The following is an 18,638-nucleotide window of genomic DNA, read 5'->3' on the forward strand; positions in this document are numbered from 1 at the left end:
TTCGGGTTAGGTTTAAAATCAGAATTTAAGATACATTTTAGATATAGGCGGGGTTTGGCTGGAAACTAGTGATGACCGCAGTTTTGGGGTCTAAACTGTTTAGCGCGTGCACGTTCTTAATTTGTGAATGCGCACATACACACTCGTACATGCCCCCATCAACCCAGTCAGTCACGCGCAGACTACAGCATCTTTGTGGTGCCAAACCGGCGAATTTGTTTTCCCCGAGTTTTAGAATTTGTTCAAGTTACAAATGACATGCAATCGGAATAAGCCACACGCAAGACTATATCTACGGAGAGGAAACGAAAACGACGTGCTAAAAGTTTTAGCTACAGAAGGGACATTACTGCTTGCTCTTCTAGCTAGCCAGTAGCCAGATAAACTATCGATTGAGATCCGAAGAGGCAATGTCTTTTCGTCGACAGAACGTGAGTTGTAGTTGTGTCAAGTTGTTAATGGTCACTTGCTGCTACATGTATTGGTTTCTGTGTGTATGAATTCTAGCTAGCTGGTTCGATATTTGTTAGCAGCTAGCTAAAAGTTGGATAGCTAACGTGAGCTTTATCGATGGTGTCCTCAATGACTTAATTGTACACTAGCGAGGTAGCTAGTCTGGTAATGTCAAATACTATTTAGTAGACTAAAGGCAAATGTAATCCGTATAACTGTTACTTGAGGTGTAATTATTGGCACGTGTCACACCAGCAACAACCCGGTTCAGGCGGACGAAAAACCTCAAATGGAACGGCAGGGCCAGCCGGTTTGCCCCCTCATATCAGCGGGAGCAATACCAACAGAGCTGTGCCTGGAAGGTAAGCACATGTTCGGCCACAGTCGTCAAGCAAGTCCGGGGATCTGCCACATATCCATAGAGGTTTACCGGTCAATACGAGGATTACAGTGGGTGTGCCCATGTCAAATGAAGGCTTTAAATCGTTGTTTTAAGCCAATTGGAACCAAGTAAATATAATAGGTGTAGGTTGCGGCCAATGGGCACAAAGTTTCTGCTAAATCGACATTGCTATGATTGACCGGTGTCCGAACCAATGGGATAGACGATACATTTTGATTGACGCCATTATGCCCATTCACTTTCTGTGGGGAGGGGATTATCCGTGTTTTGTTGTGTTTTTAAGCATTTGCTTTAGATTTTGTTTGGCCTGTCAAGTCGTGTGATTTTTCACAGAATCAACAAGACTGCGGAGTAACAGGGATGCACATGACTAAAAAGTATTAATACTCTTTCATTATTTATTGGATTCAACGTCTCTCTCGATATTTATAAATTCTTACATTATTTACCAGTTTGCAGTTGGTTTCCTCCTTACTAGCTGTCTTTTTTAGCTAGCTAGCTAACGTTAACTAGACAACAAACAGCTAGCTATTGTATTGTACCTAAACTAGCTAATGTTTAGATTTTTGATCTTTTGACAATCTCGCCAGTTACTCAGCTGTTAGCCAGTTACCAGATTACTTTAGCTAAAATAGTTGCACGTTAGCTGGCTACCGCTAGGTAACGTGAGCTATATTGTTAGCCACATCGCTTTAACGTTACCTTCGGTTTTAGCTGACCCTAGTTAGCCAGCTTGTGTCAACACAATTGTTTTGGTTAAGCCTCACAAACAATGTCGTACGGCACTGTAATAAAGAACAGAACATGATCCGCTGCGGGGCTAGCTTGTTTCCCCCCCACCAAATGTCATAGCTAGCTAATGTAGATCACCGGCGTCGGCACGCATTCGTGACCGTGATAAGTCTTTTGCCCTACGGCTGCATAGACGGGTCTTCTAGATCATCTAGCTAGCTTCATGCAGTCCTATGACAGATCGAGGACCACCAGGCTAAAAAGTCCACATTTGATCATCGCAAAATGTCCCGTGTCCATAATGCTTCGCAAGTTTGCATGTTAGTTAGCTACATTGAAAGTGGTGCAGCTGCCGGCCTATTTCTAGCGGTGCAGCATTTTGCCCCGGAGCCAGCTACACCCATTTGTCTTGTCTGTTGCTAATGTTCTCTCTTCACATTCAGGACAAGAAATACAATGAAGCCGCCATCTCAGTCCTCTCCCGTAAGTCATATATCATGAAATGTAGGCTATCCAGCATGTACTACAGAAGTGCATAGCCTAGTACCCTTTTGATGACATAATGTAGGTTGTCTTTCTCTTTGTTTGCTTCCATACTAGTGCACTACTGTACAAAGTGTAAACTCTAAAATGTTAAAAGAAAATTGCGTTTAGAGTAATGTCACATTTTTTGGAGCTTTGAAATAGAGGTCCATGCCATACTGAAGTCAGACATGCTTGTTTACACAGGTATTTGAAGGTGTCTACAACAACACCAGGATGCTTCACTATCTCACAGCTGTAGTGGTGAGTGTTCATTTGGTCAATTAGTCCTGGTCCACCATGGTGCCTTACTTTGATGCAGCACATACACTATGCCCTAATGTGCACTATTTCCACTATTTAAGTTGTAGACAACTGTCTACTAATGTATATCACCATGAAATGATCAATAACCATATTATTATTATTATTATTATTATCCATCAAGGGCTCCACCTGTGACGTCCGAGTGAAGAGTGGAAATGTGTATGAAGGCATCTTCAAGACCCTCAGCTCAAGGGTAATTGTATACTACCTTGTATTAGACCATACAGGGGTGTTCTGCATACTGGCACGTTATAGACCGCTCCTAGAAACATGGTTGTGGTCAGATCTCTGATGTATTCATTAGTCGGATTTGTTACAAAACCTAGTCAGTTGCACATCTGAATGCATTCAACCGAAATGTCTTCCGCATTTAACCCAACCCCTCCCTCTGAATCAGAGAGGTGCGGGGGTTTGCTTTAATCAACGTTCACGTCATCGGCGCCCCGGGAGCAGTTGTTTAAGGGCTCTGGGATTTGAACCAGCAACCTTTCAGTTACTGGCCCACTGCTCTTAACCGTTAGGCTACATGCTACCCCTTTTACCGTTTACTCTAGGGACTAGTGTTGTCACGATACCAGATTTTGTTTTTTTACTTCGATACCATGTTTACATGATATATCACGATAGATGCCAAAATAATACCACAGCAAATAAAAGAAAGCATATTAGCCAAAGACACAGAATTGCACCTGATCCAGACCGATAAACTCAGCTACTGTTCTGTTCAACCGTCGGGCATCTTTTGAGTAAAACATTTTTTGGGACACTTTGTTAGGCACAGCCATGTGTATGCATTAATTAATCAATTTCACAATCATACAATCAATTTGACTTTGTTAAAAACAATCTAACTACTTAACATAATGTTAATTTATTTGAATGGTAAATCTCTTGATAAACTGGGTAAATTTACGATGGCCTAGGCCTACCCAAAAACAAGGTCAATGCCTATTTTTTATTTTACCTTTATTTAACTAGGCAAGTCAGTTAAGAACAAACTCTTATTTTCAATGACGGCCTAGGAACAGTGGGTTAACTGCCTTGTTCAGGGGCAGAACAACAGATTTGTTTGCAACCTTTCGGTTACTAGCCCAACGCTCTAACCACTAGGCTACCCTGTCGCCCCTATTCAATAGGAGTGTGTGCATGCATTGAGTTATTGAGCTTATTTTTGGCTGATTTCATGGGGCTACAGGTGACAATCTGTTTCTTTTACATTTTTGGACTTATTTTATTGTACCGATCAACATTTGCATTGAAGCAGCTTCTTTTATAAAAATGTGCACTGTCTACCAGGAATGACGCCATTCACGAGGCAAGAGGGGGACGGCCCGTAGGAGCATAGTCAGTTCGCTGAGGCAATAGATTATCTTTGTGAGAGAGACCGAAATAAGAGAATGGATAACGTTTTTTGTGGCGATCAACATTGAAGTCAGCATATTTTGCGTTATGGTTTGCGCTATAGTTCACAAAGTACTAGGGTAGTGAATTGATGTTAGCTTTACCTGTCAGCTAGCAAGGAAAGTTGGCCTGCAATAGCTGGAAGCTACTGGTGTCATCTTGCATTGTAAAGTGTTGTAGCCTATATTGACATTGTTTTGCGAACAGTAAGTAACAGTTTCGACATTTCTACGTGCCGTCGTGTCTCATTATTAAAGTGTGTTAACTTGTGTGCGGCAAACATGATGCAGCCCAGACTCCCAGTGCAGGCTAGCAATGAGTAAGTGGAGCAGGCACAGTGCACACTATAATAAGAGGTCGGCTGTGCTGATAGACACACTTGATCCGTGAGACACGTTTGACAGAAGTACCGAAAGTAACAAAAAATGTAGTACCGAACAGTTTTTCATGTTCTAGTATCGAAAAACGACTGAAGTTTTGGTATACCATGCAACACCAGGAGGGACCTACCTGAAATTGTCCAAAAATGTTTTACGTTTGGAGTAAATGGATTTCGTTGCAAAATGTTTTGCGGCAGACAGCGTTTTGCAATAGAATCAGTGTAAGGAATACACCCACAGGTCACATTGACCACTGCCTGCAGCCGCTCTTCACTTAACCTCTGTGGTTCATCTGTGGTCCTAATGTGTTTTTCTCCAGTGTGAGCTGGTGGTCGACGCGGTCCACAAGCGGAGTGAGGGAGGAGATGCGGATGGAGACGGAGGGGGAGGCTTGCCCCCCTCTCTGCCCAGGATCGAGGAGATCACAGACACCATGATCTTCAGCCCCGGCGACCTGGTCACAATGACTTGCCGAGATGTGGACCTCAACTACGCCATCAGAGGTAAGTGTGTGTGAGAGAGTGCGTTGTCAGTGTGACTGAAACTGATTCAAGATAAGGATGTGTGTTTAAGTAAGCAATGGAACTGAATGAGACAGATGGGAGGGTGAACCGTGTGTGTGTGTGTGTGTGTGTGTATCATTATGTACCACTAGTAGATGACACATTATACCTTCAAGTTGGGGCTTTGTAGATGCTTTCACAGATACAGCAATCAGCTCATCGCGGGTGAACGGGGAACACCGGGAGAAGGTGCTGCAGCGGTGGGATGGAGGCGACAGCAACGGAGAAGGCTTCGACCTGGAGACAGACACGGTGAGGCGCGCTCACACACGCAGAGAAATGCATAGACACAGTAGCTAGGTTTCCATCCAATTTGTAACAGATTCTAAAATCTGCGGTATAAAAAAAAATCCTACCTCAATTTGGGTTTCTATCAAACAGACTTGTTGCTACCAAAACAACTGCGTGATGACCTAGTGCACATAAACACTTGCGCTTCATTTACCATGTACCAAATGATAAACAGAAGTTCAGTGGGTTTCCATCACATGTTTTACTCTACTGATGGTTTTGTCACACAAACTGTTGTGATAAATAGCAAACTTTCCCAGTCTGGTTTTAGTGCATGCTCTCTGTTTGCTGATGAATATGATGATATGGATAAGAGCAAGCTCATTTTTATTTGATAATTGCAGCCAATCATCACGTCACCAGCGTTCAAATAACAACCTCAATATTTATTGGACATTTTCATGAATCTCACCGTGCACTTAACCACAACGGGAAGTTCATAACTTATTTCATCTGCTTGTAAAGTCTTTATGCTTTCACACGTCGTGATGGTAGTAGGTTACAAGAACGTAACACATCATTGCGTGACTCCCAAGTTTATTTCGACACGATGGTTATTATTTCAGTAGTTGCCCACAGCAGCGTTTCCACCTCAATTATGGCAAAAATCGATTTCACCGAACCAAAAACGGTGTTGTCGACAATAATATATTTTGACGGCAAATTCGCTGTTTCTATCATGCCTTTTGAGTTAACATTTAAATATATATATTTTTTTTTTGTCAAGTAATCTGCATGAAATGGTTGGATGGAAACCTGGTTACTGACTTGCGCACACTTGGTGAGACACAGGCACACACTTACCGTACGGTTCTTCTGTCTCTGTTAGTCTAATGGCTGGGATGCCAGCGAAATGTTCAAGTTTAACGAGGAGACATATGGCGTCACGTCCACCTACGATTCCAGCCTCTCCATGTACACGTGAGTATTCTCCCCTCAGCATATTCCACAATCATAATAAGGAGCTAAGGTCACTCTGTCTGTCTATATAGCTCTGTATCATTCTGTGTTGTTTTTTTCCAGTGATTGGTCTTTTGACCGATCACATCTTTTTCAGAGCTGATCGGTCAAAAGGCCAATTAGTGAAAAAGAGGTCAGAATTGGGCTTCCTGTGTGAACACAGCCTTACTCACTCACATCTCCCTTTCTCTCTCACACACGTTTTTGAATGACCTTGGAGGTCTTATCTCTGTCTTTCTCCCCCTTCAGTGTTCCCCTGGAAAGGGGCAGCTCGGATGGCTTCCGGCAGCGGGAGGCACGTGCGGCCCGCCTAGCGAATGAGATCGAGGGCAGCCCCCAGTACCGTCACCGCACCAACCTGGAGAACGACGATAAGAGCGAGGAGGACAAGTACAGCGCCGTGGTCCGAGAGAGAGATGAGGGGAGGGAGAGGGGCAGCCCTGGATTCCAGAGTAGTGCCGGGAGCAGGTGAGACCGTAAGGGAATCGCAGGCATACACTACCGTTCAAAGGTTTGGGGTCACTTAGAAATGTCCTTGTTTTTGAAAGAAAAGCACTTTTTTTTTGTCCATTAAAATAACATCAGATTGATCAGAAATACAGTGTAGACATTGTTAATGTTGTAATGGACTATTGTAGCTGGAAACGGCAGTTTTTTAATGGAATATCTACATAGGCGTACAGAGGCTCATTTTCAGCAACCATCACTCCTGTGTTCCAATGGCACGTGTCAACTGGCTCTAACCAGAATAGAAAGAGGAATGGGAGGCCCCGGTGCACAACTGGGCAAGGGGACAAGTACATTAGAGTGTCTAGTTTGAGAAATAGATGCCTCACAAGTTCTCAACTGGCAGCTTCATTAAATAGTTCCCGCAAAACACCAGTCTCAACGTCAACAGTGGAGAGGCAACTCCGGGATGCTGGCCTTCTAGGCAGAGTTCCTCTGTGTTCTTTTGCCCATCTTAATCTTTTATTTTTATTGGCCAGTCTGAGATATGGCCTTTTCTTAGCAACTCTGCCCTTCATGTGCACCAGAAGCTTATTTCGCTCAAATGTTGCACACATTTGTTTACATCCCTGTTAGTGAGCATTTCTCCATTGCCAAGATAATCCATCCACCTGACAGGTGTGGCATGTCAAGAAGATGATTAAATAACATGATCCTTATACAGGTGCACCTTGTGCTGGGGACAATAAAAGGCCACTCTAAAATGTGCAGTTTTGGCACACAACACAATGCCACAGATGTCTCAAGTTTTCAGGGCGCGTGCAATTGACATGCTGACTGCAGGGATGTCCACCAGAGTTGTTGGCCCCTAACACACTGGAGAAGTGTGCTCTTCACGGATGATATCCCGTTTTCAACTAAACCGGGCAGATGGCAGAAAGCATATATGGCTTTGTGTGGGCGAGCGGTCTGCTGATGTCAACATTGTCAACAGAATGTCCTGTGGTGGTGGGGTTATGGTATGGGCAGGTATAAGCTACGGGCAATGAACATAACTGCATTTTATCGATTGCAATTTGAATGCACAGAGATACTGTGATGAGATCCTGAGGCCCATTGTCATGCCATTCTTACTCCACCATCACCTCATATTTCAGTATGCAAGGCTCCATGTCGCAAGGATCTGTACACAATTCTTGGAAGTTGAAATGTCCCAGTTCAGGAGGCCTCCCGAGTGACGCAAGGCACTGCATCGCTGTGCCACTAGAGATCCTGGTTCGAGGCCAGGCTCCGTCGCAGCCGACCGCGACTGGGAGACCCATGTGGCGGCGCACAATTTGCCCAGCTTCGTCCAGGTTAGGGGAGGGTTTGGCTGGCCGGGATGTCCTTGTCCCATCGCGCTCTAGCGACTCCTGTGGCAGGCAGGGCGCATGCACGCTGACACGGTCGCCAGGTGTACAGTGTTCCCTCCGACACATTGGTGCATCTGGCTTCCGGGTTAAGCGGGCATTGTGTCAAGAAGCGGTGCGGCTTGGCTGGGTCGTGTTTCGGAGGACGCATGGCTCTCGACCTTCGCCCCTCCTGAGTCCGTACGGGAGTTGCAGCGATGAGACAAGACTGTAACTACCAATTGAATACCATGCAATTGGAGAGAAAAGGGGGTAAAAAAAAATTCTGGGTTCTTTCTCGGCCTGCATACTCACCAGACGTGTCACCCATTGAACATGTTTGGGATGTTCTGGATCAACGTGTACGACAGCGCGTTCCAGTTCCTGCCAATATCCAGCAACTTCGCACAGCCATTGAAGAGTGGGACAACATTCCACAGGCCACAATCAACAGCCTGATCATCTCTATGCGAAGGATATGAGGCAAATGGTGGTCACACCAGATACCGAGTGTGTTTTTTTTTATCCACGCCTCTACCTTTTTTATTTATGGTATCTGTGACCAACAGATGCATATCTCTATTCCCAGTTATGTGAAATCCATAGAGTAGGGCCTCATTTATTTCAATTGACTGTTACTCAGTACAATCTTTGAAATTGTTGCGTTTATACTTCTCTCTCTCTAGGGAGGGTAAATACATTCCTCTTCCCCAGAGGGCCAGGGAGATGGGTGTGTCCCCCAGCAGCCTGAGGGGCGGAGCCTCTGGTCCAATACCCAATCGAACAGGAGTCCCCGGCTCCTCTAGGCCCTCCCAGGGTTCTGATAGAAGCAGCCCGCTGTCCGTCAGGGGCGCCTACTCTCCCCACCAGTCCCAAGCCAGCCCCCCGGCCCAGCCCAGTAGCCCAACCCCCTCCTCTTCCTCCTCTCACCCGATCCCTCACTCCATCTCTCACCCACAAGCTCTAGCCGATGCCTCACGCTCTTCTGTCAACGGAGGTAAGGCCTCTGTCTGTTTGGGTATTTTGAGGGAGGGAGTGTGAGTTTTTTTGGGGTATATTGGGTTTTAAATGTGCTCTTTCTGTGCATCAGTGTCATCTAGAACTTCTCCCAAAGCCCAGAGATCCGTACAGACCAATAGAACTCTGCGCAACCCAAGTTCCCAGTCCTCACCTGCAGGTACACACACACCTCATCTGAAAGTGCACACAAACACACATTTCCATCATTCTAGACTATTCACATCCCTCACCTCTCCCTTCTTTCTCTCTCCCCGCAGTCTCTCGCTCTCCAAAACTAGACGACCCCGTTCTGGCTAGCCCTGCCTACCTGGACACTTCCTCCTCCTCGATTGCCTCGGCAACACCCAAGTCCTCTGGCCCCACCCCTCTGTTCACTGTGGATGGTGAGGAGGAGGATTACTACACTATTATTATTCTTACTTATTGTTCTATTGAAGTTATTTTTGTGAATAATTTTTTGATTTCTGTTCCTTTTTCTACCTCTTTATTTCTCCATCTGTCTCTTGCTATCTTTTTCTCTCGCTCTCAGTGAATGAGATCCTGAGCTCAGCGGCTAAGGAGAGGACAGAAGGCCCAGCCAGCCCTCAGGACGGCAAGAGCGGCAAAGGTTAGCTCTCTCACTTCCTCTCCATTTGACTGGACCCTGTCCTTCCCCTCATCTCAGGTCTTTTGAAAAGTAGATTTTTCTCTCCATGATTTTCTCTCTCCCTCTCAGTTCCCTCAGTCCTGCAGAGAACACAGTTGGAGGAGCTCCGGAAATTTGGTAAAGAGTTCAGGGTAAGTATGTGTCTCGTGTCCATGTGTGCCTGTGTGTGACCCCATGTATCTTATCTGATTCTGACACCCTCGCTCTCTTCCACAGCTCCAGCCCAGCTCCTCCCCTTCTGCTGGCCCCACTTCCTCAGAACCCGCCCAGCCCTCCCCATCAGACTCCGCCACCACAGCCGAGTCTATACCCGCCCCTGGCCACACCCCCTCCCAGGACCCTCAGACTGGAGAGGGGTCCTCCTTCACCCCGAACCCCACCACCCCTACCCCCTCTCCAGCCCCCAACACCGCCTCTCAGTCATCAGGTCCAGATAGACAGGCTGCAGGGACACCCCAGCCAGCCAGGACCCCTGGCAGCGAGGAGGGTGGCGAGCGAGTGGAGGGCGTGGCTGAGTAAGTGACCCAAGAACTGTGCAATACAGTACATTATTCCACAGTGTAGTGTAATAGTCTACTCCTAAGTCAACCTAATACCTACAGTTCATCTGTTATATGTTGTAGTGTTGATTAGGGGGTTTAACGGTTCACCAAACCCACGGTTCGGTACATATTACGGTTGTGTGGTCACGGGAAAAATGTAATGTCATTCACAATGTTCCTTGCATTGTCTGTTTTGGCTGGATTGTTATGTTGGGCCTCAAGTTTGTACTCCGATGCTGCGTTTGTAACCATGTGGGAGGTGGGAAGTTACCAGTTGTGAAGTCGTAAATACTAGTTGGACGCATTCTTGTGATTTGAACTCGTTGCAAAATGCCAATCGGCTAATGGCCAACAAGCTGTGTCAACCATAAACTGAAAGTACAGCTATCGTGCTTGTAAACAAATGGTAGAGTTTAAAAAAAACACATTAACTTCTCGGGGCTACGTGGGATGCTACCGTCCCACCTGCGGGACACACTATTCAACAGCCAGTGAAATAGCATGGCGCGAAATACAAAACAGCAAAAATCGCAATTTCATTTTCTCAAACAATCAACTATTTTACACCATTTTAAAGATAAACTTCTCATTAATCTAACCACATTGTCCGATTTCAAAAAGGCTTTACGGCGAAAGCATACAATTAGATTATGTTAGGACATAAACTTCACAAGAAAAACCATACAGCCATTTTCCAAGCAAGGACATGCATCACAAAAAACAAAAATACAGCTAAAATATTCACTAACCTTTTGATCTTCATCAGATGGCACTCATAGGACTTCATGTTACACAATACATGTATGTTTTGCTCGATCAAGTTCATATTTGTATACAAAAGCCCCATTTTACATTGGCGCGTGATGTTCAGAAAATGTATTCCCACCAAAACTTCCGTTGAATGTGCACATCAATTTACAAAAATACTCATCATAAACGTTGATCAAATTTACAACAGTTATTGAAAGAATTATGGATATACTTCTCTTTAATGCAACCGCTGTGTCAGATTTTAAAATAGCTTTACAGAGAAAGCACATTTTTCAATATTCTGAGTACATAGCTCGCCATCAAAGCAAGCTATACAGATACCCGGCAAGTTCTGGGGTCAACTAAGCTCAGAATTAGTATTATAAATATTCTCTTACCTTTGCTGATCTTCGTCAGAATGCACTCCCAGGACTGCTACTTCCACAATAAATTTTATTTTTGTTCGAAATACTCCATATTTATGTCCAAATACCTCCGTTCTGTTCGTGCGTTCAGATTACTATCCAAAGGCATAACGCGCGAGCGTAAATCCAGACAGGAAAAGTCAAATAGTTCCATTACCGTTCGTAGAATCATGTCAAATGTTGTTTACAATCAATCCTTAGGGTCTTTTTAACCTAAAACGTTGATAATATTCCAACCCGACAATAGCGTATTCATTCAAGAAGGAAAAGAAGGAACGGCGCACTGGTGGGCTTGCGCATCACCAAGTCCTTTGTCCATAGGCAGTCCACTCATTGACTGAGCTCCTATTTTCTGCCCAGTAACAGGAGAAGGATGAAACATGTTTCTAAAGGCTGTTGACAGCCAATGGAAGCCTTAGGAAGTGCACCGTGACCCCACAGACACTGTAGTTTCGATAGGGATTCAAAAGAACTACAATTCTCAGATTTCCCACTTCCTGGTAGGATTTTTTTTTTTTTGCCTGCCATATGAGTTCTGTTATACTCAGAGACATCATTCAAACAGTTTTAGAAACTTCAGAGTGTTTTCTATGCAAATATTTGACTCTGGGCCCGAGTATTAGGCAGTTTACTCTGGGCACGCTTTTCATCCAAAAATGAAAATACTGCCCCCTATACCTTAAATGAATAGATTGCTTTTTATAAATAATGTTTTGTTGTATTTAACTGCCGAAAATGCTGTTATAGAGACCATTTCTTTAAATTATGTCAGAGGTCAACATGTGGGAGAAGTGGGTGCTCAGGATGATAGACGAGTTTCCCTACTAGTAATTACCAGCTTGAGGACTGTTCAAGTGGGTTTTTCCCCAGTCGTATGTGGTAAATTCCCCTTTCCCTCTTGGTTACGAACGCACAATGAAAGGTACAGGTTCACAATGCGGACCGAACCGAGGTCCCCTTACACCCCTATAGTACCCTTACACCCCTAGTGTTGATAAGATGTGTTGACACTTATCTGTAGGTATTATGCAGGATCTGGGTGCTATATCATGAATACTGGTATGGATTTTTATAACAATAACAATATGTTGATACAGTGCTAAATTAAGTCAAAAGTGAGCCCCATCCTCAGGTGGGCAAGGTAGTCGCCGTGTTGAGGATGGATGTATGGAAAAGGGATTTGAAAGATGATTTGGAGTAGTCATCTCGCTCTCCTTCTGTGTGTTTTTATTTAGCCAGGTGAAGAAGTCTACGCTGAACCCCAACGCCAAAGAGTTCGTCTTCAAGGCACCCATGACCCTGGTCTGTCTCTCTCACTCTCACTCTCACGGAAGTAGTTGAGAACAAATTCTCTCTCAAAGCAACCTGTTTGGCCAGGAGTTCAACTAAACACACACTCACATTATCTCACAAACCAACCTAAGCTGTGCACCTTCTCTCCTCCCCAGGTGAAGCCGTCCCCAGCCCCCACTCCCCCGCGGCCCACTCCTCCCAGCCCCTCCGTGGTGCTCCAGCCCCCCCCGGGACAACAGGCCATCTACAGCACCCCCTACCTGTCCTACCTCTCCCCCGTACAGATACAGGGACACTCTGTACAGGTAGGACTGAGGCTGTGTGTTTTGACTTCGTTCTCTGTGAAAAATACGCATTAGTGTGTCTGGGGTGTAAAAAAACAAATGGTGTGTATACACTTGATGTTGGGGTATAACTGTCCTTTTGTTTCCCAGCCTCCCCAGATGTATCAGTACACCATGTCCACAGTCCAGCAGGGGAAGTATCCCAGAGCTAAAGGTACACACACTCACACCATTGTGTTGCCTAATCAATAGGTTGGTCGCAGCACTGTCCTAACCTTTCTCTTTTTTAATTTAGCAACTGGGGAACATTTTGAAATCAACAAGTAAAGAATTAAAGTTATGATCAGTATGTTAACCCCCCCCAGGCCAGGTGGTAGGCCCTCGTCCAGACCACCACGGCTCTTCTCAGCCCCAGATGCTCCAGGCTGCAGCGTCTGCAGCAGGCCCTCCCCTGGTGGCCTCCCCCTACCCCCAGGCCTACCTGCAGTACAGTCAGGTCATCCAGGGCATGCCCCACTACCCCGGACAGGTAACTATTGTGCTAGTGGTGCTGGCGCTAATACTTATCCACGCTTATAACAGCATAGGTCCGGAGACCCAAAATGTGTGTTGTGGATGGAAGTTTTGTTTCAATAGAAGCCTGACCTGCATAGGATTTAAAAAAAAATGTTTTGTTCATATCATTAAATGTTCTTATCTCACTCTTTTCTCCTTCTTTCGTTCTTTATCCTCTCCCTCTAGCCAGTGTACTCTATGCTGCAGGGTGGAGCCAGGATGTTGACTCAGGCGGGCCACCCCCAGGCTCTGGGCCCCCCAGGCCCTCAGTACCCCGGACAGACAGAGGGGCCCCCGGGACCACAACAGGCCATGTATGGTAAGATAACGCGCTGTCTCTGTTTTAAAAGTACACTCAGCAAGACTACATCATTTTAGTTGTGTACAGGACAACGTCCTGCTTACAGACAGTCGCATCAATACAATTAATTTCTTCAAAGACTGTCATTGTTCAAGGCTCTTTGGTTTGTAAATGATGTTTGAATCCACATACTTCAGGTTCAAGTTAGTCTTCCATCTGTCTCTTAGCTCCCCAGCAGTTCTCCCACCATTCTAGCTCCATGCACCCTCCGCAGCCCTCCAGCACACCTACTGGGAGCCAGCCCCCTCCCCAGCACACTGCCCCCAGCCCTGGGCACGGACAGGTAAACCAACAGGCCCAGATGTGTGTGTGTGTGTGTGTGTGTTTGTTTTGTCACATACACCGGATAGGTGCAGTAAAATGTGTTATTTTACTGGGTCAGCTATGGTAGTACGGCGCCCCTGAAGCAGGGTCACATCGACAGATTTCACTTTGTCAGCTCGGGTATACAAACCAGCTATCTTTCGCTTACTGGCCCAACGCTTTAACCGCTAGGCTGTGTGTGTGTGTGGGGGGGGATTCACGTAATGGTGTAGGACAGATTCTATCTTGTCGGTGTCTGTGCTGCATGTTTCCTGTGAGGAACCTGTAATTAAAGTGGCACTCCAGCAGTGTCGGGCGTTATGCGTTAAAGTAACTTGTTACATAATCAGATTACTTTAATGAGTAGTCTTTTTACACGTTACTTCTTGGCGTTACTTTCAGAATCGGGACACGTGTTTCCATTGATCCGATCTTGACCTGTTCCCTCATTTAGTTCTCAAGCAAGCGGAGAACGGCTGTTTTTAGAGAAATGTCATGACTGCTGCTGTCCATAGAAATGTATAGAGGGCGCGCTTCTGATCTTTGCTATTGATCGCTTCTGTGATAGCAAAGCCCATAGAGGGTTTTTCCCGTCTAGTAGAAAGTGTGCCCTTTATACATCTCTATGGGTCGTGAACGTGCGGTCTACAACCAGAACTGGCGGCTTGAGAGAGAGATTTTGATTTAAGAGAGAATCTGTTCAGATGTTTGGCTTAGTCAGGGCCGGTGTTATGGGCAGGCCTTAGTGGGCCTGGCCCACCCTACCCCGTACCTCCTCGCCCATTTGTACCCAGTGATGCAAATGAATACAAATAGTAGAATTATACTTGGAATATTTATTTTCAACAGGAAAAGTTGAAGACATCATACCAGGCTGTAAGGCCCCTGTTCAGTGTTTTCCATTAGCACCAGCCGTCGGCTAATCAGCGGGTTAGACTCATTTTCAACACTCTACTTTTTCCACTTCATGAACTAGGCTACTTGTCATTTAAGTTTCAATTCACTAGTCCGTCGAGCCCTGTCCCGCTAGAATGAACAGTATGGATCTTCTAGCGATCTATTGAGGGGATAGGCGCCTGTCAATCAAAGCGAGCGATGACGGGTAAACGCAGTCTGCTGTCTGTCCCGCCTGCCATTACAATTTGTGTGCGCTGTGGTTGGTTGCATTCAAATGTCTTTACACGGAGAAGGCGTGATGCTCGTGGATTTACACGTCCCATGTAATGTAAGTGGTAACGATGAGTTGAAATCCACTTCGCCTAATTATTGTTTTCTTGCATATTGCATTTTATTTTTGTTCACGTAGCCAGCCACGCAGCGTCATGGCGCATAGGCTATTTAGCCTAGTGTGCTTTGGTTGACAACTGAACAAGTGTTTAGTTTATAAAAGGTGTCGAACTGACTGAATAAAGTCGATCTATATCCATTTGCCATTCATAAATCATGCAAAGTGGTTATATGTACATGGTATCGGGACAAGTAAAACATATTTCCTAGGATGTCGGGGCTTGCCAGACTAAAGTGAGGGACTCTTGTCAGTAGGTGTATACTATCAAATTGCATCAGTTGATTTGGCGCCCTAATTTGCGTAGGCTACTGGTAGGCCTAGGCCTTTTAGTGATTAACTGCAGATACTGTAAGTTAAGAAAACAGATGAACATGGTGAATCATCACCGCAGCAATAGGTAGTGGGGAGCCTCATTCTGGTCCAAATATGATAATTAGGACCCTCATGGAATCCAGGCATTAAAATGGAGTTCAACAATATTCAGAAATGTATTGACTCAAATCCTCAAAGATGATTGTCTACTGGTAGGGCAAAAACAAAATGTTCACCCCTTTGGGCCCCCAGGACCAGGATTACAAAATACTGAGTTTACCTTTTCATTCGTTAATGTGGGGTATTTACTTCCTTTTTGTTTTTAATAAAATATGACATTTAGATCGGTGTGGCAATTCATATCTTGCAGTAAAACCGTTAATATATCTCCTAGAAAAGTCCTGATCATATAGATATCAAACTAACAAACTGAATTCGTACATTTTCTGTAATTTTAGTCTTTCTACACAACACATTTTTCCAATCTAGGAGGTAAACTTGATAGTTTAATAATTTTGTTGTGTATTTCGGATGGAATCAAGGCATTAGAATGTACCAGAGGCCACCAAAATGGAGCTCCTTCGAGAGGCACCTGGCTGGCTAAAACACTGCCTATTTATCCTGACCAGCCTGTTTTTAGTCTACTGTATGTTCGTGAGAATATAGTGTATCACGAGTATGTGATTTCCTAACACATTTGTCTTCCCCTCTTCAGTCGGGCCAGGGAGGCCCCCAGCCCCAGTCCATGTACCACTCTGGGCCCCTGCCAGCACCCACACCCCCTAACATGCCCCCTGGCCACAGCTCTCCCCAGGCCTCTTACCCCATGCAGGGCTACAGCCTGCCCACCCACCAGCCCATGGCCCAACACTACCCCGGCCTGGGACAGCTCACACAGGTAAAACACCAGACTACGCTGGACACACAGCCCACATACATTCAACTCGCCAGAGAGAGGAGAGAGTAACAGATCTAAGCAAACAATGATACTAAGTCAAACAATAGCAGAAGTCTTTGTTTAAATTACGTAAGGCCGATACAAGCTTTGCATGGGTGGAGTCAGATTTTAACAGGATTTCCTCACCAGTCTGTGTTTCCTAGACTCCCATTCGCAAGTTCTCATTTGTTGTGAAAAGAGTTATGTTAGTCTTCCCTTGATAGTATGTTATAGTTGCCAGTGTAACCTACATGATTTGATATGCTGCTTTAAAGTTCAAGACTAGTGAGACTTGCTCCCATATCAGCTAAAAATAGTGGTATATCACAGAGGAAAGGCACATGGCTACTAGCTGTTTTTACTGTTTCAAAAGAGCCTGGAATCAGTTATTACTTCAACAAAATACCTTTGTGGGGATTCTAAGGCAACAATGTTTTGTTTAAACAGTCGCTGAGATTGTAGTTGTTTATCAATGCAAAATGCTACTTTGCGGATCAGATCAAGGAACAGCTTCATTGCCTACACAACACTGTAGAGCTCGGCACTGGCATAACTTTAAGCCAGAGCCCTACCCATGCCTGCGATGTTCAGGCCCGATTGCTTCTGCCAAATTTAAGGCCCCGGCCCTGCCTGAAATAACCTCCTCCATTAGTAAATCCATTAGCTGCTCCTGTCACTCGCTCCCTGCACACAGCTCGCTCTGCTTATGGTGGCTTTAAGTCTGGGTATCAATAACTACGGCTCAGCTCTGCTCAATGACGAGACATGGGAGCACTGTTAGCTACTTTTGCTCACTCTAAACTGACAGCGAGGAACATTATTCTGTGAAATAATCACTCCTGTCTTATATTTGATGTTGAAGCACTTCTGACACCATGTCATGATCTTAGTCAAGCCTGTCGGGGTAGGTTAGCAGAGCTTTTAACACTGCCCCCACAGTCAGATTTGGAGCTCCAAAAAAGTCGCCAGCAACGAAGGTAGGACGGCGTTCTACAAGGAACCACCCATTTTGACGGAAAACATTCACATACTGCGTTGTGCTCTGAATCTTTCTAGCGCCGTAGTCTGTAGATCACTAGTCTTGAATTTAAATGTTTTTTTTAGAAAGGGATGACACGATCTCGCTCCCTCTTTCTCCAGGCCCATGTTGCCCAAGGTATGTCTGGCCCCCACCACCAAGGAGGCCACGGCCCGCCCCAGATGATGCTGCACTACGCCCCACCCCCACAGCAAGGCCCAAGCTCCGCCCAGCAGCACGGCCCTCCCCCCCAGCAGGGGGCGCACCAACACTACTACATCCAACACCCACAGGGTAAGTAACTTCAAGTCATGGAGCTACATCTCCAATAGAAATTAGCTTTACATTTACAGATCTTCGTCAGTGACTGTTCTGTGTTCTAGCTGTACAGGTGCAGGCTCACCCCACCCAGCAGCTCTCCTTCCACCCCCCTGGAAACTGACACCCCTACCTACATCTTGAGGACCACAGAAGAAGCAGGACACAGGATGGAAGAAGGGGAGGGGAGCTGAGGACAGGGAGCTGAAGCCCCCAGTCCCTCACTGAGTCTTTGACTGACCCAATCAAGTTGTTCTCTGATCGGCTAAACTGGTCTGAGAACTGAAGCCCCCTTCTGGAACCACCGCCGCCACTCTCCTCTCGCCCACAAAATAAGCAACTTGTTTTTTTTCTCCTGTTTTTTACCCGGAGTCCTTTTCGTTAAAGAGAGCCCATCAAAGGCTCCCTTTCTGCTACTCTGTTAGGGACGGAGAAATAAAATGAATTATTTTGTTTTAATGAAAGCTTAGAAAGACTGAGTCGTCCTCGCTAGCTGGATCCATTTAAGTTGAGAGGATTGACATGGCGAAAGCATCGTCTCACAGTAGACTGAAGAGACTCTGCAGAGAATTATAGGAGTTATCAATCAATGAAACTTGCTCCCTTTTAACCTGACCTACTTCTCTTTACTTCCTCCCCATCTCCTCCTTTTACAGGTAACCATTAATAAATAATGAAACTATTAAAATACAAAAAAATTGAAAAATCATACAAAAATA

General features: G+C 45.4%; 1 protein-coding gene across 2 annotated transcripts; it reads left to right on the forward strand.

Annotated features, from left to right (window-relative positions):
• Positions 1-124: 124 nt before the first annotated feature.
• On the forward strand, positions 125-18,617 carry atxn2l (ataxin 2-like). 2 transcript variants are annotated; one of them, XM_029727114.1, is made up of 24 exons: positions 125-431; positions 709-815; positions 2,032-2,071; positions 2,318-2,374; positions 2,559-2,630; positions 4,538-4,721; positions 4,912-5,033; positions 5,902-5,993; positions 6,282-6,500; positions 8,554-8,864; positions 8,958-9,044; positions 9,145-9,270; positions 9,417-9,494; positions 9,603-9,664; positions 9,750-10,048; positions 12,486-12,552; positions 12,699-12,848; positions 12,978-13,041; positions 13,193-13,356; positions 13,569-13,701; positions 13,911-14,026; positions 16,362-16,544; positions 17,724-17,895; positions 17,985-18,617. In XM_029727114.1, exons 1-24 carry the CDS (start codon positions 411-413, stop codon positions 18,041-18,043), a joined length of 2,985 nt encoding a protein of 994 aa, XP_029582974.1. In that variant the 5' UTR covers positions 125-410; the 3' UTR covers positions 18,044-18,617. The 2 variants fall into 2 exon arrangements, with proteins under 2 accessions (XP_029582974.1, XP_029582975.1); XM_029727115.1 differs by lacking the exons at positions 125-431; positions 709-815 and adding an exon at positions 1,109-1,233.
• Positions 18,618-18,638: the final 21 nt, after the last annotated feature.

The sequence above is a fragment of the Salmo trutta genome, chromosome 32 (genome assembly GCF_901001165.1).
Source record: "Salmo trutta chromosome 32, fSalTru1.1, whole genome shotgun sequence".
NCBI classification, from domain to species: domain Eukaryota; kingdom Metazoa; phylum Chordata; class Actinopteri; order Salmoniformes; family Salmonidae; genus Salmo; species Salmo trutta.

Excerpts from the sequence above, each read along its gene's own strand:
- atxn2l (XM_029727114.1), top strand. The coding sequence starts at position 411 with ATGTCTTTTCGTCGACAGAAC. Across the intron at positions 4,722-4,911 it reads CCTCAACTACGCCATCAGAG|ATGCTTTCACAGATACAGCA; the intron begins GTAAGTGTGTGT and ends GGGGCTTTGTAG. Across the intron at positions 9,665-9,749 it reads AATTTGGTAAAGAGTTCAGG|CTCCAGCCCAGCTCCTCCCC; the intron begins GTAAGTATGTGT and ends TCTCTTCCACAG.